Source organism: Paramisgurnus dabryanus, chromosome 15 (genome assembly GCF_030506205.2).
Source record: "Paramisgurnus dabryanus chromosome 15, PD_genome_1.1, whole genome shotgun sequence".
NCBI lineage: Eukaryota > Metazoa > Chordata > Actinopteri > Cypriniformes > Cobitidae > Paramisgurnus > Paramisgurnus dabryanus.
Genome location: NC_133351.1, coordinates 27,326,969 through 27,350,682, shown reverse-complemented (window position 1 = coordinate 27,350,682; position 23,714 = coordinate 27,326,969). Strand labels below are relative to the sequence as shown.

Genomic DNA, 23,714 nt, shown 5'->3' with positions numbered 1-23,714 from the left:
CCTGATGCACATAGGTTCACATATTTTGACATGACAAGCCACACACGACACCCCTAACACACATTTAGTTAGTTTGGCTCTTCCCTGATGGCTTCATGAAGGATCACCTTTGACTTATAAATGTCACTTATTAGACCCAGCACACACTCTCAAAAACACACGACCACCCAAATAAACCACACAAAATAAATAAATGATTTTCTTATTTCATCAGAACACAACTTTAATCATTTTAGCAGTATAATCATACCTTTGAAAAGATCATAACTCGTGAGATTGTTTTATAAATTATTTCATCAAAGTTTGTAAAAAAATTAAATAGGTTACTCAACTAAATCATCTATAATATTACAATATACCGGTAGTATAATAATATCATTTTTTCAGTAGTCATAGTCATAATGTTATCTCTATATGCCTTTAAACCTTTTTTCTTTTCTTTTTCTTAAAGTCATTGCTTTGCACATCACATACCATCACAGCCTTCAGGTGCTAAGGTTGTGACCAAGAGGACAGTTCTTGCGATTAAAGCACTTCGCTCTCAGTTTAGATCTCAGCACAAACCAACCAGTGATCTCTGACACTTAAAAAAGAGGATTAAAAAAGGACACCAACTCAGAACACAAGGAAACCTCGAAATCAAACGGAGACACACATTGTTAAGCATTCTCGTAACGTATTTACAACAGAAAAACAACTGAGGTCGAGGGCTGCATAGGTCCACAGGATTCAAAAAGAGAAAAGAAAGTATTTCTGCTTGCTAAGTGTGTATTATGCCGTGTGATGTACTACTTACACAACTGGATCTGTACTCGGAAATGACCGTCAAACATGTGCAAGCATAAAATATGTCTTATATATTAGGTTTGGTGGTGTGATATTAGCAGGCATCTGTTACATTCAATCTTGTTGGTCGCTGAGACGTACTGTATGATGACTGGACCCCACAAACACAGAGAAACATGTTACGAGGGTAACAAAGTCAGACAAATCATGAAGGTTTTCATGTGAGTCGGTTTGCATGAATTGTATCCTTCATTTGCTTCCAATATGATGTCTGCAGTGGCATTCATCACATTGCACACATTAATATTCAAGGACAGATTATGAGCCGGGCACATAACCACGAGTTGAGAGAAACCCATAAACGCAAACATAGAAACAGGACTGTAAACTAAAGTGCTTCACATAAATAAAGTGTTCAATCTCATAAGGCCGACTTTATTTCTCACAACTGTGACTTTCAATTTCATTATGAATATAATGTTGTTATTTGGATATCTCGCAACTGTGAGAAAAGTGTGGTGTCTCCAATGAGGCGGGTGCCCGGGACCCCAATCCATCCTTGATTGACATAATTAAGAAACCGACACGGTGCAAACCCATTACAAAAAATATATACACACAAGTGAGGAGCACATATATGTACGTACGACTGATGTATGCATGTGTTGCTGTAACAAACATCCAGAAGTGAAAAGACACTGATGGACATCCATTCCTCCGCTCACCCTTCTGTTCTTACTATCTCCATTTTTCTGGCCCAGTTGAATTATTTGAAGAAAAACGGAGGGAACCATTTCTGTTCCATCTCCTGTCGAGCAGGTGGTGTCAGCCGAATGTCCAGGGTTATAAACTAGCTAATAAGCTCTCATGAGGCTCATCTCTCTCGCTCCCTGTGGTTTCTTCTAATTATTCATTAGTGAAATCCTCATCATACTGAATCCGATCCCTGCACACTGGACGACCCTTATGCATCCTAAATAGATTTCTGCCTGTTTTCCCTTAACATATGGACTGACTTGCTTCATCGTGATCTTGGGTCTGAAAGACATTGCATGACATCGTTTTAAAAAAAACAGGTTCATGAAAATAAATGATAGACAACATACTGCCGATACTGAATAAAAGCCCTAATTGTGATAATGTTAAAGGGATTGTTCACCCAAAAATGATTTATTCACCCTCATGTTGTTCAAAACCTGTATTCATTTCTTTATTATGTTGAACACAAATAAAGATATTTGGATAAATGATGGTAAGAACACAGTTTTTTCCCCATATTTGTTTATCCTACTATGGAAGTCAGTGGAAATCGTCAACCAATGTTCGAATTGAGCGGGGGCTGGGCCGGTCCCAGACCTCTTATAAGCATTGAGGGACCCCATATAAAGCACAAAAATATAAATTAGAGGGGTACCCTGCTTTTTAGAAAAAAAAAAAACAACAACATACATTTAAAATTCTTGTTCTAATTTCGCATTAAAATAATCCAAAAGATTTCTGTTTAAAATAAGTATAACTCTCAAGTACACCTCACGCTGCTTTCTAGGGGAATTGACAGATTGTTAGATTTATGATTGGTTCAGAGGCTTTTACCTCATTGCCAGCCTTTTTTTTTTTTTTTTTTTTGAAAAGTTGCCCGCCAACATTTTTTGCGATTTTCACAAAAGTTTCACAAAATGCTTTCCAGGAAAAAAATTTAAAGCACATATTCTACACAAATTTTAAATGAAAGAACAAGCCCTCTGCTTTCAAACAAACAATTAACAAACAAACAAACAAAAGGGGAAAAAAACTTTCACCCTATCGTTATTTTTTTCTTTGTTTATAAACTCTTAAATAAGTTTTTTTTTTCAAAAATTGTAAATGGAATTTTTTTAGAGATCAGATTCAGAATGATTATCAAAACATAAACGGAGTGTAAAATTAATAAATATTTGTTTGCTTAAGTTTTTTATAAATTGGATAAGTGCGCCATCCAGTGGAGACTTGGTATTACAGATTACCATAAACCATAATTACAATAAAAACTAATCAGGAACACGTTTTTTTTCATGCAAATGTTTTCTCTTAATTGACAAGATTATTTGTCAATGGCGGTGAAAGAGTTAAAAAATTCTTTCCAAACTATTATTTTACACTAATTTAAAGGAGCATTTCACCCATAGAAACATGAATCCCTATTGAAAGTGTGTCATATTTGTAGTCGAAATGTAACATACATTTAGAATTTGGTGCCTATTTGACCGAGAAAAGGGGTGTTTCTCCAAAGATATTGGACTTCCTTCTTTCAATGATGCAAAATGATTTTTACATCATTGAAAGAAGGAAGTGCAACACTGAAATCTTTATTCCTCCTGTTTCAGCGGGAACTGAGGAAATGAAGCATGACCATTCAAAAACATGACTGGGGTTCTAACTATGCATATAAAGCTTAATGCAAATGGGTGAAGTGTCCCTTTAAGGGGTAATAAATGGTTATAGGGTTTGAGTTAAGGTTAATTGGGGGTTTCTTTAATTAAAACGTTGATCCAGGATCACATCTTACTTTGTGAACTCACGGCGACCCTATAATGACCCTTAGAAAGGGGACCCACCATAATCTTTACCATAACACTGCCATCAACATTGTGATTATCATCTTCTTTTGTGTTCAACAGATGAAAGAAACTCATACAGGGGTAGAATAACAAGAGGGTGACTAAATGACACAATTTTCATTTTTGGATGAACTGTCCCTTTAATAATAGACTATTATATACCTGAATCAGCTTGAGAATAAATCAGTCATTAGATCAAACTCTGGACTAAATTCAAAAGCCTTAAATAGCCAAGAAGTAAATTAACACCTTGGTCCAAAAGTGCATTAATTTGCTGGGAATTGAAAAATAACTACATAAAGTAAAAGTATTTGGTCATTGAGGTTGAACACTTTTTTTTTTGTCTTTTTAAGTCCACCGAACATCATTAGCGAAAAAAATCACTTGTGCTTCTGACACCTCGAAATGTCATTCGCTAATGCTAATTTATATTGCAAAAGGGCAAATGGGTCGTTTCTTTAAGTGAAGATTTTACATTTTCTTAAGTGTTTTATCAACAACAAAAAATCGCTAATATTTCAGATCGTCAGCAATGCAAAAAAATTACAGCCACTCTTTTTGATTTTACGCTAATGAAGATTACATTTAAAAGTGGCAAATGTCACCCATTTGTATTCCTATTTGTTTGTTAAAAGACATGCATTATGTTGTCTATCAAAATGGTGGCTACTAAACACTTAGAATATATTTATTTTTATAGTTAGCATACTTAGCGCTAAATTACGAAATGTGCATGTTGTGTATGTAGAGGGCCAGTGTTACCTTTTGGACATGTTTGTGATGTTTTATGAGTTTTAACACTGTATGGAAACAGAAGTGTGACTGTATCATTTGACAGGTTCACACGGGATCTGTCTCTAAAAAGGCTTTAGTTTTTTGTGTGTGCGTCTGTGTCACAGCGACACATCCTCATTAGAGAGTAATACCTGTAGAAAACAAATAAAAATATAAAAGCCCTTAATGATGCCTTACTTTCTCATAAACAATGTTCATTTTAAATATCTTAAGGTTTATAACAAATGAATATAGTTTCCACTGAGTTGCTTAAGCCTCATGAATCTCTACATGCAAATGTTGCAGGAATGTCTGAATGTGTATGGAGTACACATGATGGGTAAGCCCTTTACTGTGGTAAGGAACGTAGTATTTAAAATAAACTGTACGATGGATCCTCTCTGTGTTTGGGGTGTTTCGTTTTATAAGCTCTGACTGGCTGGGTACGTGCTGCAAAATAGCAATTCGGATGCTATTTAAAATATGTGCCAAGAATACCTGGCTACCGGATTTGGATTTATTCCTTTGAAATTTAGCGGTGTGGTCAAAACAAGTGTGGTTATAAACTGATTATAACATGCAATTATACTGTATAGATAATATATAGTCGTAATAAAATAGATATGCCTACTACTAAGGGCAGAAAAATTGATTTGGGGACTTTTTGTTGTTCCTTTCCCGGGACAAACACAAAAAGGATTTCCAAGTCTGGATACAATAGGACCTTTTTAGTTTTAAGCACTTAAGCAAAATGTTTTAAACATACCCAGACCCCAAAGCTACCGTGACCTGGCCTACCAGGAAGTGACATTACATCAGCAACAAAAACATCAGGGATAGGATCTTAGTGGGAGAATCTGAGTTTCGGGGTATTTACCTAAGCAGATTTGTCAGAAATTCAAACATATATAAACTGCTATAGAGGCTCTAGAGAAACCCTCATAATGGATAGAGCAGCATTCAGAGAGTTTGTGATTACAAATAGAAAGAAGAACATCTAAGTGGACACACACGAATGCAAGCACAGGCACACATGCACACGCGCTCAACCAGTCACCCACATAGACACTCGCTCTTGAATATTCACTTTGATACTGTACATTTAACTCATCTGACTATGCCGATCCTTCCTGCACAAAGACCCGAATGAAAAGAAAGAAAGAAAGAAAAACATGAATTAGATTCTGCAGTCATCTAGTGCAACAGAAATCTAAATCATAGACACAGTGTAAAAAAACATGGTGCGAGAGAACTCCGCCCTCTTTCGACAAAGGCTACGGTGTTGTCCCTTGTTCTTGTTGCTTGATTAAATTTGTCCAGAGTTCGGTTCAGCTTTTCTCAGTTCGTTTTGTTTGCTTGGTTGATTGCACGTCCACAGTCTCCACCTGAACTGTACTAAAGGTCCCAAAAAGCATTACAGCAGTTACCCACGGTCCGTCACGCGATCGGGTTCGACACTGTAACCGAGTGGATACTCCCATCATTCCTCGTTGGAGGAGTTGGAGGAGGTGAGGTTGAAACCGGTGGGACTGTGGGATGCTGTGAGAGTGGCAACAGTATGAAGTAGGACGAGGACCAGCAGGCAGAATTTGAGTCTGCTGTTGCACAGTCTAGAGGCTGCTGACGATGTCAGGGATGTCCCGTGCTGACACGACGGGTGAGTTCTTTTGAGAGTGCCTTTGGAGCTGTTGTCCGTCCTGCTGTCCCATCGAACGTCGCAGCATTCTGTCTCTGCGTCTGAAGGGTTGTCCTCTTGGAGCCCTGAACAGCAAAACGCACATGTTAACCACAGCACAGGACATTACAGGAAGTTTATCCCCTTAACCGGATGGTGGCCAATAGGGGAGAAACGTATAATTATGGTTCTACTGAAGGAATATTTCACCCAAAATGTATGAAACGTGATGCCCAGCTGATGTCAGACCAACGACCACCAGCTGCCCCATATTATCTACTTATCTGTGCAAATATACATATATATAATGTTTTATCCCCATAAAATTGTAAAAAATTTTTTTTACCTATTATATAATATATCCTCTATAGAATCAGCTATGTTTGGCTCTCTCCCAAGGGTTTTATTTCCCTCCTAGGGGTTTATTACGCCCACCGGGTTTTTAGGTTTTTTCAACCCCTGGGAGTCTGTTGACATTGGCTTAACTTAGCACCCTCTTAGGTTAAATTTTTACTACGCTCGCTAGTATGGTTAATCTTAACCGTTGTATTCTGCTGTTTATGTTTTAAGATTTTTCTGTGTTTTTTCCTGCATCTATTCATGTAAAGCTACTTTGAAAAGATTGTGAAAAGCGCTTTATATAAATAAATAAAATAAAATTGAAATTTATATTTACTAACTTTCATGTTGGTCCAAACTTGGTATTATGCTCCATTTTGTGAAACATAAATAAACACGAACCCAATGCAAAAAGTACATTTCTTACTTACATGTTTTTGTCTTGATTTCCAGTACAAATACCTCAACATTCTTAAATCAAAATGCATTTGGTTAAGAAGCAAAATGATTATTGATATTAAGTGTTGTTTTCAGAAAAAAATCAAGTTATTTCTTACCCCATTTCTTACCATAAGCTCACTTGATTGTGGGTAATTTTACTTGTTTAACACTGTCAGAAAAAAATGGTTCTCACTGGGACCTTTCTAAAAGTACACCTAGGCACCCAAAGAGTTCATATTAGTACCGCAAAGGTACATATAGATGGATTTCAGTCATGTGACCTTTTACGTCATGCCGCCATCTTGAGGACCTACCGAGTACCAGTAGGCTACTGACAAGCATTGGCTAGCTTGCTACGATTTACGGATTTCTTATCTTTTCCTGTCTATGATTCTTACGGATACAGTAAAGGGCTACGAAAGACAACATGTCGCATCTCGACTGTCATAAAAATAAATGTACTTAAAAGAAATATATATTGGTTAGGGTGTGATGCCTACTCGATCCCTGATGCGTTCTTCCAGCCGCTGTCCGCTGCTACCGAACTACCACTATTTTACAACATAAGAAGAAACTTTGCACAACATGAAACTTTGCTCGAAGTATCACCTGGATCTCTACACATGAACGCGAGCATTGAAAACATTGTGTGTGTACACAGAGTTTACTAAAAAGAAAGGTTTTGTACAACTGACTTTGGGTGTTATGGTGTCCGCTCGTCATCTCTGCCAGACGTAAATAATCGATTTCCGAATGCGAATGAATGAATCTCATATGAGGCTCCTTTTTCAACTAGAAGGTCAATATTGTTTTTCACTTGCGACAAAACAACGAATTATCCGTGCATTTTTATGGAACTATGCTTTAGGAGCTATCCATCTTTACTCTCCTCCCTCCTTACGTCGCAATTGGAGATCGATACATCTTGACTGGGAAGAAGGCGGCGAGCGGACGCCAAATCATCCAAACACAGCATATTGAAGGCATAGCTTCTAGTTCTTTTGCGATCACTTCAGGTCCTCAAAATGGCGGACGACAAGTGATTGACGTCAGCTGATATTCATGTATTGGTACCAAATGTATACTGTCATATAAAGACTCAGATTCCCAGGGCTAGCACCATAACCCATCAGTCATGTTGACTACCACCACACCACACCTGTTTGTAATTACCATCATCACCATCACTTTGGGTACGTCGGAAAGTTCCAAGGTAGAAAGTCATCAAGGCACTCAGAATCCAATGTTTGGGTTACTTCCTGTCTCCTGAGATACCTTTATCAGTTCTATGTGTGTGAGGGAGAATGTGATTGGTTGAGCCTGGTCTCATTTCGTAAAAATAAATGAGGGCCAAGAAGGAACTGGAGCACAGTTTTAGTGTAAATAAAGTTTTTTTTTTTTACTTTTTACAGCTTTTGATAGCATTTCTTAGAGAGAAATGAGTATTGTTGTTTTTAAATATGAGATTAGTTATCACAAAGGCGCTTTCAGAATTCCATTACGCTCCCTATAAAGGCTGTCCGAATGCGTTTTCTAGAGCTGCCTTCATGACCAACGCTGCCTCCTAAATCACTGCCTCATTAGGGGTTAGTTCACACCAAAATTACAATTTTATCATGAAACATAAACCCCTGTGTCGTTTTAAACCTCCAAGTCCTTTTAGATTACATTTTAGATATTTTTAATGAAAACCGAGAGGCTTGTTACTGTCCCATAGACTGCAGTTTCCCAATCAAGCCCAGAAAAGAATAAAAGACATGGCCAAAAAGGTCCATGTGCCTAGCCTAGAAATCTAGACGCACCCTAGCGGCCGCAAAATATATTTGCTGCCAGGGTTTAGTCTAGGCACTCACAATACACTTAACCGGTCCAAAAACCAAAATTTGGTCAGGCCAATCACATCGTGTGTAGCGTCTGTGGGGCGGGCTTAACATGATGACGACAGAGCTGCAACGGTTCCTACTTGAAAACAGAGAATGGCTGCTGCTGCTGGCGAACAGCTATCTTTTGAAGCGGCTTTGGCCGCGACTCTGGAGGACTTAGACTTATGTTTTTCTTTGAGAGAAGAGCAAATAAACCCTACTGAAGTCCTTTTTAAGCAAGAAAGATGTGTTTGGAGTTTTGCCGACTGGTTACGGTAACTACGTCACCTTCTTCGTTGCTCTGATCCGTCATAGCGCTATCCTATTGCGTGCAGAGGCATTTTGAGGGACAACCTTATATCCCGCCCCTTCCATTGAGCCGTTTGTGTGAAGAGTTGCCAGACCTTACATCTTGATGTAGGTCTGGCTAACCAGGCTACCATGTGCCATCAGTAGTTTAATAATCATTTTATTTTATTAATAAAATATGGACCAAGGAGGAGAACATAATATTATTTTTGCACTACTGATGGACCATTTTTGGCCATGTCTTTCATACTTTTTTTTGGGTTTGATTGGGAAAGTCTAACTGCAGTCTAACTTTTCTCATCGAAAATTTCTAAAAAATGTGTTCTGAAGACAATCGAAAGACTTGATGGTTTAGAACGACACAGGGTAAGTGATTTATGATTAAATTGTACTTTTGGGGTGAACTAACACTTTAATCTTTCAGATGCCTCTAGTTCTCTTCAGTTTCAAGTTCTGTTCATTTGTTGGGTGCCAGTTCATGTAAGAGTAAAAGGAAATTAGTTGGCAGATGATTGTGCAAAAGAAGCAAAAAAATTTTTTTTTACATGTGAAGAACAGATGGCAAAAAAAAGAAAAATCATTTTTTAGAATTTGAAGAATTGATGGGAAGAAACCACAATCTTAAGTCTTAAAGACTTCTGCATTGTTTGCTGTCTATTATGCTGTGGTTGGTCGTTGTTATGGGGGTTTTGCTAAACACACTTCCATATTCTGCAAAACAGGTCGCATCTCGTCTGGTTCAGGTCTTCTGCAAGTGCTTGATTATGAATAGAGATGTTTAACTCTTTCTCTGCTATTGACGAAGAAAATCAACAATTAAATGAAAACGCTTCCCTGCCAATGACAAGTTTTTCCTGCAAATCGTATTTCCGCTATTTTCCACCAAGTGGCACTTTTACACAACTTATAAAACCCACAAGTATCCCCTTATGGCAAATACTTTCAACCCTGTGTATTGTATTTTTTTTTTTTTTTTAAGAAATCTACCCGTATTTGATAGGTGATAAAAAGATAACAAATAAGGGTAGGATGAAACTTTTTTTTGAAAGCAGAGGGTCTGTTGTTTTATTTGATATATCCCTATCTTGCAGCCAGCGCAATTGACTTTGTCAGTGACGCATGTATCATTCGTATTTTGCACCGGCGCACAGCGGGTTTTTCCCTCCACAGACGCACGTCGGCAAACTAGGGAATGAACTTGCGCTCCCTGGGCGGTTCAGCGCAAAAAAGGAGGCGTGTTCCGGGGCAAACCATCCCTGATGCGCGTTGTTCATTATGCTATTTTAAGGGCGCATGCTTGACCAAAATGTATAGCGTGCACAACGCGCACACACTTTGCTTATCTAATCTACACAGATGGAACAGTTATTTTTGCAAATCATAAATTGTTACAATAAAAAATATTAATACACGAGATAAGGGAAATCATTGTGGTGAGCATTGTGGTGATAGTTTTTATTTATTGTGTGGCTGCGTTAAAAAATTCTCATTCAAATAACGATTAAAATATTTTCATAAGTTTTTTGTGTGGCTGTATTATGTTTATTTGATGTAAATAATAATTAAAATGTTTTCATAAGAAACCTTAATGTATATGAACTTGATTTGTAAGAGTACTTTGGGGTTGGACCTTGGTTGCGTTTCTTGGGTCCGATTTCAAAGCCCCCAAACCCTTTCAGTGGTGAGGGTGGACGCAGCGATGTCCTCTGCTGGTGTCAGGTCATGTGTAGGCAGATCCACCTCCGGTTACATGGCGTGCCCGATTTATGCTTGCAAGCTTGGGATTCCCCCGTCTCCTGACATCATTGTAGCGCTTGGCGCAACGATGGGGATGCCAGCTGATGAGACAATTGTGGCTATTTCCTCTCACACCTGTTTAACCTACGCTGATTTGGGCGAGTTTCTCCTATCTCCATACAAAACAACTTCTCTGTCTTTGACTGCTCTTACAAGAATGTCGGTCTCCTCGGCTGTAAACCGCTCCTGACGGGCGCCTGGTAAATCCGTCATAATAATAGCAACCCGCCATGGAACTTGCGCACTTGCGTTTAAAGGGAATGTTGGATGACGTTCTGATTGGTTTATTTGACGCCCAAACCACACCTATGAATAATGAACCTACTTCAGATCAACCCCTTATTGATTTGCGCCTGGCGCAAGAGTTATTTCTCATGCCGGAAAAAATAGCGACAGCGCCCAAGATCCGCCCACAAAGTACTTGCGCTTTGCGCTTGGCACTTGCGTTTCAGATCGATAAAATAGAGCCCATAGTTTGTTAATGTATTTAATGCAAAAAGTTTTCTGTAAGGCATTAAACTTTTGAGAAAATCATAAACAAATGCTGGCACTGGCTGGCAACTTTTTTTTTTTAAATGCTGGCGGGGAAAAAGTTAACTCAAGATGCCCTAAAAAGCTATGAAAGATAAGCATAACCCATGTCTGTCACATATACAGATATTTTAGGGGCAGTTTCCCGGACAGGGTTTGGATTAATCCAGGACTAGGACTTAGTTAAATTAGGACATTTAAGTAGTTTTTGCAAACATACAATACTACTTTCTTTTTCTCCCTGACATTTGATTACTTAAACAGAATAAATGCAACAAACAAAAATAGCTAGCTAGGTTATCTAAGTGAAATAAAGTACACTTCCATAATGTACTTAAAGTGCTCTATTTTCAAATACTAATTTTGTACTGGACATGCTTCTTTAGTACTTCTTAAGAACATCTAAGTGTACATATCTGTGCTATTTGAAGACATGCTTTGTATAAAAGATGGGTTCAAGTTTACTACAAGTGGTAACTAAATACATTTTTTCATACAGAGATGAGAGTCTCAAAATAGCACAGATAAGTACATTATATTATGATGTTCTTAAGATTATCTTAAGAAGTACTAAAGAAGTTTTTTTTTTGTATATTAAGTACAAAATAAGTGCACAAAATAGAGCACTTTAAGTACATTATGAGAGTGTACTACGTTTTAACCTGGGTAGCTGAATACCTTAAAAATATAGATATAAATATACATACTACTGTTATCATTTTCCTGTCATCAGGATGAAAGATGAGACCTGTTTTCTTGTTTGTTTGCCAAAAATCCTATTAAGCCGGTGTTGGGATTGACCCCGTGGTTGGTTATTAAAGACTGTTTACCTTTATCATATCTGTGCACGTTTCATACAACACAGTCGTTTTGTGACACATCTGTACATAAATGGTACATATTAAGACCTTTGTAAAGGGTACTGTCCCAGTGAAAGCTAGGGATCATTTTGTTCTGACAGTTTAAAGTCCTTCTGTGCTGAGTAGAGGAAGTAACCAAAAATAACCCACAGTTGAAAGGGTTTTTTGCATTGCCTATATCCAACCGATTTAGCATATGCTGTCTCGTATGAATGCAAACTGTACTTTTATGCCACTATTATTGTGTTGTGTGATGTTTCAACTATAAAGTGTACTTTAGTGCTATGGAAATTATTTTTCATTTAACAGGCAAAAAAACACAAAGATGAGTAATAATAGCAGATTATAATCCTCTAAGGTAGTCTGATACGTTTACTGTTCCACTTGACCTTGCCACTTACATATCACCCATGACAGGTGTTTCAGATCATGTTGTGATGATAAGGGAGGCATATGTGTGGGAGTGGTAGGTATAAAGTTTAGCACCGTGAGTCAAGTCTGTGTTAAGTGCAGATACTTAAAGCGATTAAAGGGCATGTAATTACAGTCTGACCACTCAGCCGGCCTGTGTGCTTACGCTCTTCATTTATCATCAGTCTGTCTCATTATTACACAAGCCTGCAGGCCACTGGGAGGCCGAAGCGTTCGTTCATATGCAGTCATCGGCATGCATCCGCTAGGATTAGAAGATAAGCATTTCCTGATAAACAGCATCCAGTGCTTGGAGTACACCAGCCCTTTAGTTCTCAACATTCAGATGAGAGAAAGCCTTTTTCATGCCCTCCGGATTCATAACCATGATTGTTGTAATTATTCAAATCAAATGGCGGATAAATTAAAGATAAAGTGTTTATTAATCCGTCGAGTCAATTCGAGTAGTGTGCAAATAGGTTACAATCACGCTTATTCTTTTAATAAAAGATTACAGCGTCACAGAGGCTTGAATTGCACTTTTTGATTTGGCCACAAGGTGGTGACATAGACAAGGTGTTTGACAAAATCTGAAATATTTATTGAAATAGAACCTAAAGGCATTGAGGCACAGCTGAATTCACTGCTTGCATAGCATCCTGTCCACAGAAATGTTTAATAGGATATCCCACAAACTGCTGGACCCTGTGTTAGTGATCCCATTCCCCCAAAAAATATTTATGAAAAGATTAACTTATGAGATATTGTGGTGCCTTGTCGAAAGTAGTTTTCTTAGGATTTTTTTTCATGCAAAAACACACAACCAATAAATTATTTAGCTCCACCCGCTTGCAGCAAAACAAGAAACAACAGGTGATTTGTAGAAGAAAAGGTCAAATTGCCCACCTGTGCATATAAAACTGGGGCTTCCTCCGTAGATGAGCTCATCATTGTCAGGCAATATGAATGGACACCTCTGCTGGACCTCCAGGCAGTACTTCCTGCAAGGGATCCTGTTGCTGCAGTGCATCTGTGTGATGTGGAAGAACTGGGCACAGATCCACTGTTTATAGACAGTCTGCACAGAGAGCAGCACAGAAGGAGAGCCAGAAGGAGAGTTGTTAGTGCTCCAGAGTCTGGGTATCCATTGCAAAGAATTACATCATCAGTACCGCCATAACAATCGGCCCCTAAACCCTCCCACCTGTGTTTCTTAGCAACCTTGCAGCCTCCTCCTCCCTCCCATTTATCAGCTTTTAACATCAGTACCTTATTAAATTATATATCATAAACTATCATAAACCACATTAGCTAACTGCTTTACCTTTAGTATTATTTTTCATTAAATAGATAGTGCTCAAAAATGTCTGTCATCATTTTCTTATTCTCATGTTGTTCATAACCTGTATGAATTTATTTTTTCCTGATGAACACAAAAGAAAATATTTTAATAAATAAATAATGAAAAGCCGCTAAATGCAACCTCTGTCAAAAATGATGATGGGAAAGTAAAACTTGTGCATTGTAGGGCACATCACTCTGTTGTTAGGCTTGCATCATAATGCAACGTTTATAAAACTTTACTTCATTACGTCACCTATGAACATGATTTGTGAGTACTGTCAGATGGAGAATAAAGCTAAAGACTACAACTTCCATCATTCTATGCTCTTTTGCAGCGTCATCAAGCTTTGCTATTGTTGTTTAGCGACCTCTAGCAGCTAAAATTACATACTGTGCATTTAAAGTGATAGTTCGGCCAAAAATGAAAATTACCCCATGAATTACTCACCCTAAAACCATCCCAGTTACATATATCATCTTTAACATTTGGAGTTATTTTAGTAAATGTCATTGCTCTTTCAAGCTTTATAATAGTAGAAAAACAGAGATCGGGCAACAACTTCTGACTTTGAAGCCTAAAAAAGTGCATTCATCCCTCACAGAAGTAATCCACATGGCTCCAAAGGATTAATAAAGGTCTTCTGCGGGTAATCGATGCAGTTTTGTAAGAAAAATATTCATATTTCGAACTTTATAAACTATAATAGCTAGCTTTCGGTAACAACGCAGTGTTGGACTCACGGATTCACAAGAGTTTCACCTTTTTACCTTTATTAACCCCTTGGAGCCATGTGGATTACTTATGTGAAGGATGAATGCACTTTTGGGGGGTTTTAAGTAAGAAGTGGTTCCCTGATCCATGTTTTCTATTATTATAAAGTGTTGCAGAGCAAGGACATTTACTAAAAGTACTCTAAATGTGTTAGTTTGAAAGATGATGGACATGTGTATCTCAGATGACTTGAGTGTGAGTAAATCATGGGGTAATTTTGATATTTGGCTGGAGTATAGCTAATATAAGATAAATTACAGTTTTCCAAATGATCTAAATCAATGATTTCCAACCGGTAAGATACATGATCTAAAAGTCCATATTTGTTTGAATATCGCAACAGCAATCACGTCACGTCAGATAGAACGTATGTCCATTCAAATACAGTAACACTACATTAAAGGGGTCGCAAAACAGCACGTCCGCGTCGCACCGCTGTGACTCCGTGTGCGATAACCTGAAAGTAAGCAAAATCCTCACCCCTAGGTCAGTTTCAAACACACACAGGGTATGCCCTACTTTAGCACCACTTTTTGATGTACGCATCACAGTACGCATCACTTTTTAAGGGCTTAGGGTTCCCCCTCTTCAGCATCATTTGTTGAGTTCAGTCATATGACTTATGCATCAAATAAAGATGCATTTTAATTCACTGCATGTGTACAAGTAGAAATCCTTTGTCATACAGCCGCCGAAAAAATTAAGAGACCACTTCAGTTTTGCCTTTTGTCATCATTTATACATGTACATTCAAAAAAAAAAGAAAAAAAAATTATGCTAAAGAGCACTAAAAGCTTGCAATCATAAGTGAACCATTTTTAGTACTACTGTGTATATAGCACGTATAAGTACCTATGAAGAACTATATGTGGGTGATATAGCACCACTATAGCACCATATGGTTCTTTATAGCACAATATGGTTCTACACAGCTACTACACAGGTACTACATTGGTGCTATAATTAAAAATGGTTTCCCTATGATTATGAGCCAGTGTAACACTTTTAGTGCTATTTAGCACCGTCTGTTTTAGAGTGTAGCCTATTGCTATAATTTCAGTCCTTTGAGTTCTAACAGCGACCCTCAGGAGTGACAAAAAGTCACCCTAACATAAAAACAATGTACAAGACTGAGAGCATGAAAGCACACATGAAAGATGTGATTAAAAATCAGGGTTATTCCATAAAATATTGACTTTTGAATTGTTCCTAAAATAAATGTTTAAACCTTAGCATTGTGTTGTTAAAAATGAATTTGAACTTGTTTTAGCATATTCAAAATCTGAATCTTTTTTTGTTATTTTGACCATTTTTTCCTATTTCAATTTCAGTAAATAAATGCAAATAAAACATAAGACTATTTTTATTGGGAATTTGGCCGAAATGTTTTTTTTTTGGTAGTTGGTAGAATAAAACAAAAAAGTATCATTTTTATTTAAAGGTGCAGTGTGTAAATTTTAGCGGCATCTAGTGGTGAGGTTTGCGAATTGCAACCAATGGCTAAGTTCACTGCTCACCCCACGCTTTTGAAACACATAGAGAAACTATGGTATCCACCACCGGACAAACATGTCATATTCGGAGACAACTTAGTAAAAAAAGTTTGTCCATTAAGGGCTTCTGTATAAACATGGTGGCACAAAATGGTGACTTCCATGTAAGGGGACCCTCGGTATGTAGATAAAAACGTCTCATTCTAAGGTAATAAAAACATAGCGGTTCATTATAAAAGGTCTTTATACACCCCTGATGATATGGTTTTGTATATTATTTATTTTGCATTTCTGTCAAGAGAGCCTTCTAAAAATTACACACTGCACCTTTAAAACACATACTTATAAATAGTACAATTAGATGAAAATAAATCAGACTTAATTGTATTATTTTTTTTTAAAGGGTGAGAGATTACAGTCATTATGCTTATATAATAAACAAAGCCGATTCTTGAGTTAAATACTTGAGAGCTCTAATAAGTCTCAAAAGCTATGAAAGAGCAATCACTGAGCAATAAATTGTTCCACTGGGGTGAATTAAATGTAAGATACCTTTTGTTGGCCGTACATACATTTGTAATGTTAAAATTGTCATTAAATTAGATGAAAACAATCATAATGTCAACTAGGGCTGAAACCAAAACTCTTCTCAAGGGTTTCATCAGCTATAAATGTAAATGTGCAATATCAGACCAATAAAATAACAAAAAAGCCATTTGCTTTGACAGTTCTTCATGCACAACACAATAGCCTTGTTAAAACGCTGAATGAATGGACCTTAATGCATTAATGCTTTACGACTAAGAATCTCAGGTTTTCCAGCAGCCATGAGTCACAGCTGAGCTGACCTAACTCATGACATCACTTCCTCCCATCATGAGAGACTAAAGGAACTGAATCATCCTCCTGAACTCATCCCAATTTCATTTAGAGAAGGAACAGACTTAAGGATACCCTATTCTGCATTGGATTGTATCCGGTTTTCGTCAGCATCCAGAGGAATACGGGTAGGTCCTCAACGGTGTCTCCAACAAACCCCTCGGGCAATTATGATTGCAGTGAGTCACTGTCTTAAGCACAGAGTCTTGGTTGACTGCGCCCGCACACAGTTGTACATCATGTCACATCTCCATCCCAGATGAAATATTTATGTGGCGTCACTCGTGTAAACTCTTTAAAAAGCACATTTCCTTCCACAGCCTTGATTCTCTACCGCTGTGGTCGCCTGTAAGCGCTTATTAGATTTCCAGAGAGCCAACCTCTCAGCAGGCGTTTGCTAATGCCTGTTCATATAATGAATCCCTCCTGAGATGGAGGTAAAACAGACGTTTGTAAAGGATGACAGATCACAGAGTGGGGTACGACCACATCCTACTGTCTCTTCTCCTGGCCATTTCATGTATGAGTGATTGACATTCGAGGCGAGCAGTTTTTTACAGGTGAAATAATCTTTTGTGGAAGTTATCTGAGGACGTGATGCACTCGAGTCAGCATTATATCTGAACTTGACAGAGGGGGAACAATCGCTGGACTGCGGTAATACACATCAAAGATCTCGCAGAGCCAGGCTTTTGACCGTCAGCATAAGGTCTGGTCAACACTGCAGTCTATTCTGACTACAAAACTCCCACTTACACATAAAGAGACCTGAGTGACAGGTAAAATGGCTTTTGGTGTTAAAATGTAATTTAGGGGGCAGGGGTGTCTGAAATCAATGATGCCGCAATAATAGGCCAGTGTGGATAAAACTCATTTACCACTTTATCACATACTTGTGATTTTAAAAATAAGCAGCGATGTCACTAGCTTTCAACAACTCAAAAAGTATTTTTAAAAAAAAACAATCACGGATGTACTGCGATGAAAGTTTTATGAAACAAAGTTTTTAAAATTACTAACAAGTTATCGACACCCGTAGTGTGTCAGCTATTGTAAAAGTGCGTAAACACGTCAATGCTGTCAAAAAGATTAGCATTTACACAAACTCAAAAAGACAATAAAATACACTGTGCCAGTAGATGGAGATGTTACTTTGTAAAGAAACACTACATGGCTGCACACATACGCAATACAACAGAGCGATACTTACAAATGATATTAAAGGAATAGTCTACCCTTTTGCCATATTAAACTATGTTATTACCTCAACCTAGACGAATTAATACATACCTATCTTTTTTCAATGCGTGCACTGTACAGCGCGTTGCGAATATGTTAGCATTTAGCCTAGCCCCATTCATTCCTATGGTACCAAAAAAAGTTTTATTTTGTGGCACCATACTTACTGCTATAACTCCTCATGTAACAATCTTTAAATAGGGAAAACACGGAAGTGTTTGGTGGCTTCCCTGTTTGGTACCATAGGAATGAATGGGTCTAGGCTAAATGCTAACACATTCACAACACGCTGTACAGTGCACGCATTGAAAAAAGATAGATATGTATTAATTTTTCTAAGTTGAGGTAATAACATCGTTTAATATTGGAAAAGAGTAGACTATTCCTTTAAGACCAACAGAAAATTAAAAGTTGCGATTTTCTAGGAACTATACTCTCATTCTGGCGTAATAATCAAGAACTTTTCTGCCGTACCATGGCTGCAGTAGGCGCAATGATATTACACAGTGCGCAAAAATAGTCCCCTGCTATTGAAAGTTACTAAGGGGACTTTTTTCATTCGCTGCTTAATATCACTGACAAATACAGTTCCTAGCCATATCGGCCTAGAAAATTGAAACTTTTTATTTTACGTTGGTCTTAGTACATGATGTAAATACAGAAGAGTCAAGTTTTAAATGGGAAAAATAGCAAAACTCTTTTTAGCGTAATGCTAATGGTCTAATCAGATTCAATGGAATATGTTAACCTATGCTAAAAGTGGTACTGCCAAACCCGGAGATCAGCTGAAAGAATTCCAAAACGGTAAAAATTAAATGTTTAACTTTAGGGGTTTTTGGAAAATGTGCATATTTTCAAAAAAAGTGGAGTGTCACTTTGACCCCCCCCCCTCAAACTGAGGTTTCCACCCTAAATAATCCATTCACTGCCACCTATTGTTAGCAAAGAATATCGACACCATACCAACTTGTTTCTGATAAATATTTTTTTGTAAAAATAGTGTTATCAGTGCTCAGTTGTTCTCGCTTTTATTAATATTATCACGTAATAATAACTAACTAAAGGGGTCAGTCAGGTACAGTTTTCAAAACTTGCATCAAAAGGGTTTTTATAAACAGTGAGCCTTGTTGTTTATAGTCAGCTGCCATGTATACAACAGCATTCAACCAAAATACAACCTTTTAAGTACAACTCTTATTTGATCAACCCTATACAACATAGACATGTACGCCTTTGAAGAACACATACACTCTATACAAAGTGCTTTACAACTGCATTCAAGCTGTACTCTTTGTGACTTCCTTGTGATGTGAACCTATGACCTTGGCATTTCTTGCATTATGCTCTACCAGTGAACCAACTTGAATGCGCTCATACTGACTGTCATTCAAAATGTCATGCAAAGTGAACTTGAGATTCAGCTTAGCTTACATGGTATGCTTGCCCCCTCCGGAAAGGGAACATCCATGTCACCCTACAATTGGGATGAAAGAAGGTATACTAGATAGCAACATCGATTTCCATCTTATCGATTGATTGATCATTGATTGATAAAGTAAACAAATAAACTATGGAATAACACAACGGTTTCATCAGACACATTTGCGGTGACACGATTACGCTTTTAGATGGAACTTTACTTCCGGTTTGTTTGCTGGTCGGACTAGTTGCTAAACTGAACTTTTGAACAAATACCTTGTTAAAAAAAACAAATGTTTTGGTTTCCCAGGTAATCTACGTGTTGTTTATTTTGCTTTTACATAAATAAACTTCTTTTAAATGACTTTGTTGTGATTATTTACCGGAAGTTACGTGTGTTCCACAAAAGTCGCTTGTTTATGTTGTTACTGCTGAAACCATCTATACTTCAAAACAAGACTATAGGGAAAATGTTTTGTATGAATTTTTCACTGGAAAGGTACCTTTTAATATGTACTGTTTTGTTACAGATACCTTTGAGGAACCAGTGTGTACATTTTACGTACAAAAGTCTACTTTTTGAAAAGGTACCGCCCCAGTCTACTTTTGTACCTTCTTGTACCTTTTATTATTATAGTATTTCTTGGCTACAATCATAAAGATGTCACCTGTTTTACTTTTGTAGGTTGTGGTGCTTGTGTGCACTTAATAATGTTGCTACGATTACTCTATGCTTTTTACATTGTTTATGATATTTTTGCAAATTTCTTATGCAAATACCTGCTCTTAGATTACTTTTTTTCTTCTTTTAACTCTTTCCCCGCCATTGACGACTTATCTCATCAATTAAAAGAAAACATTTGAATGAAAAAAACGTGTTCCTGTTTTTATGATAATTATGGTTTATGGTAATCTGTAATACGGTGATTATCCACTAAATGGATAATTACCCAATTTATAAAAAAATATTTATTAATTTTACACTCCGTGTATGTTTTGATAATCGTTCTGAATCTGATCTCTAACAAAATGTCTTTACAAAAACGCAATTATTTCATATTTTTGCCAAAAAAATCTATTTTTGAAGAAAAATACACACATTTAAGAGTTTATAAGCAGTAAAAAAATAAGATTTACTTATAGCGCATCAGAAATGAGAATGTAAATGTGTTTAGAAAGATTTGCCCTAAATAACAGTCTCAACTAAAAAACATAGACATTTACTATGTTAACTTTATGATGAATAAATAATTTGTCAGGTCTTCCAAACAAGGATTTTATCCTACAAAGCAATAAAAGCCATGGTAAAAAGATGATGACAGCAGAGTGTCAGGTAATATCTGTGTCTGATAAATGCATGGTGCAGAGGAGGTTGTAAAACTCTTCAGAAAGACCAGTCATCATGTTTTTAAATACTTTGGGCCCTATTTTAACGATCTTAGCGCATCGTCTAAAGCGCACGGCGCACGGTCTAAATGGGCGTGTCCGATGCCACTTTTGCTATTTTAACAACGGGAAAAATGGTTTGTGCGCCGAGCGCAGGGTCGAAAAGGGTTGTACATATTTTCCTAGTGAGTAATGGGTGTGTTTTGGGCGTAACGTGCAGTAAACCAATGAGAGACTCAGCTATCATCCCCTTTAAAAGCCAGTTGCGCTGTCGCTGTGCAGAATCCCTATTTAGATAACGGACCTTGTAAACTGAAGAACTAAGCGGAGGAAGAAGGCCACCAGTTTAAGAATAATGTTAGGTTGTTTTCACATATGTTGGTGCGCACCGTGGTGCAGCCTCGGAGCGCACCAAAATACATTGTATCATTTTTCAGGTGTGGTCCGTGTTCACATATATATATTTTTTACTTTACTCGAAATGCCGCACCGTACACCATGTGACAACGGTCAGCGCTGTCATTGGTCTCTGACAGCTCTTACCGTCTCATGACCACCCCCACGTTTCCACGACAACCAGCCTGACAGGGAGAGCGCAGCTATCAAGATGTGGAGATAAACGATGCACGTCTTTGCGAAGTTTCTTTGCTTTAACGCGAAATTGCGTAGCTGTTCTATTAAAGCCTTTCTCACGGAGCCGTTTGCTAAAAAGCCCGTAATGTCACTATTTGTGTGTGGAGGACAGCTATGCATTTATAAAATCATCAGCTCAAACGTAAAGGAGACCGCGAATCTCTATGCAACGGACCAGGATTGGCTTGTTTGTTGTTAACCCACAATATAACACCCGGCTCACGTCACAACGAAAGCCCAGTGGCTCAAACATGTGGAGAACTTCCTGTATTTGGTTCGGCCCGAGGTCCAGCAGTGTTCACACCACAGGTGGTTCGCCCCAGAGTTAGGCAACAGCCGCTCCGAGACCACCTGTTTAGAGCGGTCTCGGAGCGGCCGTTTAGTGCGCACCCGAGTGCGGCTGTTGTGTTCACACTGACCCAAACGCACCGTACTCGGAGCGACACGTCATTTGGGCCGACCTAAACAGTGTATATGTGAAAACACCCTTAAAAAAGTGTTGTTTTCATTTTTATTGAATTTTTTATTATTAAAACCTTTAAAAGCCTTTTTCTTTTTCTTAGTCATAGAAGTACAAATATCAGGCTTTGAATTGCTGTCCTAAATGTATTGATATCTTACATAATCAATGTAATCGCATAAAATGATTAGCAAATATGCTAGAAAAGGTTTGTATTCTAAAAATACAAACAAAAGATAAAGGATTTACAAACGCGCAGAGAGCCGAACCGTTTCAGCACTAGAACAGCGCCATATGGCCGGGATTTTTTACAAAGCATTATTTAAAATGTTTCTCATCTTACCATATCCACAGGTACAGTGTCATCATGTACAATAAATCCGTAAGATAGCATTTAAAAACGTTTAAAAATAGATCCATTTGTTTAAGCAAAGCATTTATTTACTTACCAGACTGCAGGTGAAGCAGCTCTTTGTGCCTTCTAACGTCTCATAATCTGTCCTCATTTATGTCCAAGAGACTCAATAATAATCTTTTACATTCAATTCTTTAATCTTTCATATTTAAAAGCGTTTTTGTGCTGCTGCCATTCATGTATGTGATAAGCAAACCCGCGTTGTCGTCCCGTTTAGGCGCATATTACTAATGCGCTCTTTAAATAACAAAAAACACTATTGCGCCACTATTATAGTGTATTTTAGTTGCCTCAAAATAGCAACGCGCCAACAATGCATTTGATATTTAAACAACGTGGCGCTAAACGTGAAAATTATAATTGCGCAGGGTGGAAACTAGCAAAAGACACTTGCGTCGCGCATTGCGCTGCATTGCGCCGGGTGTAAGATAGAGCCCAATGACTTAAATAGTGAAATTTTTAAATTTAAAATATCTGCTAATGATGAGAACATTTGGATTATTATGTACATATAGAAAATCGGCCAAATATATCGGCCATCGGCTGCCCTGATTTCTAAATATCGGCATCGGCCAGAGAAAAAGCCATATCGGTCGACCTCTAGTCTAAACCTGTATGAGTTTCTTTCTTATGTTGAACACAAAATATATTTTAATTATAGATGTAAGCACACAGTTGACGGCACCCATTGACTTCCATTGTATTTGTTTTTCCTACTGTGGGAGTCGGGTACCGGTAATATGTTTGAAACAACTGAATTATTGTCTACAAAGTAACATTTACACATAGATCTTCAGATTATTATTTTTTTTTTATATCATGGCAGTGTTTCCAAACGCTTGGTACTGTACTGCACATTACATGTTTTTAAAAGGCTTACCAGTATCTATTATCATATATATATACTGAAACACCACTAGATGGCGCTGCAACGGCCTAGAGTAAATGTCAGCTATCAAATGGGTACGATTTTTACATCATAGTAACAATTTAATAGCCCAATAATTGAAATGATAAATGTAGGCAGCATGAATGAATACAAGATTATTCCTGCAAACACAAAGGCTTACAAACTAAAACAACAGGAATTGGACTTAGATGATAATTTCTAAAACAATTAATATTAAAACTGAACTCGTGAATACGCTGTGAAAAAATGTAAACAAGCTACCGAGACACAGCACTTAACTGTAGCTAACTCAAAGATATTATCCTTGAATATGAATCATGGCAGACTACAATGGTTGAGTGATGGGTGAAGTGTTGTGACACTCTTTTAACTGGCAAACAGT

The 23,714-nt window shown here is 37.6% G+C and overlaps 1 protein-coding gene across 1 annotated transcript in view; it reads right to left on the bottom strand.

Moving 5' to 3' along the window:
• Nucleotides 1–203: 203 nt before the first annotated feature.
• The window catches only part of nalf1b (NALCN channel auxiliary factor 1b), a 185,589-nt gene continuing 162,078 nt past the window's right edge, over nt 204–23,714 (bottom strand). The window contains exons 2-3 of the mRNA XM_065292932.1: nt 13,289–13,460; nt 204–5,918 (exon numbers count right to left, since the gene is read on the bottom strand). Of these exons, the coding sequence (XP_065149004.1) occupies nt 5,638–5,918; nt 13,289–13,460 (453 nt within the window). The 3' untranslated portion in view covers nt 204–5,637. The remainder of the gene's footprint in view (nt 5,919–13,288; nt 13,461–23,714) is intronic.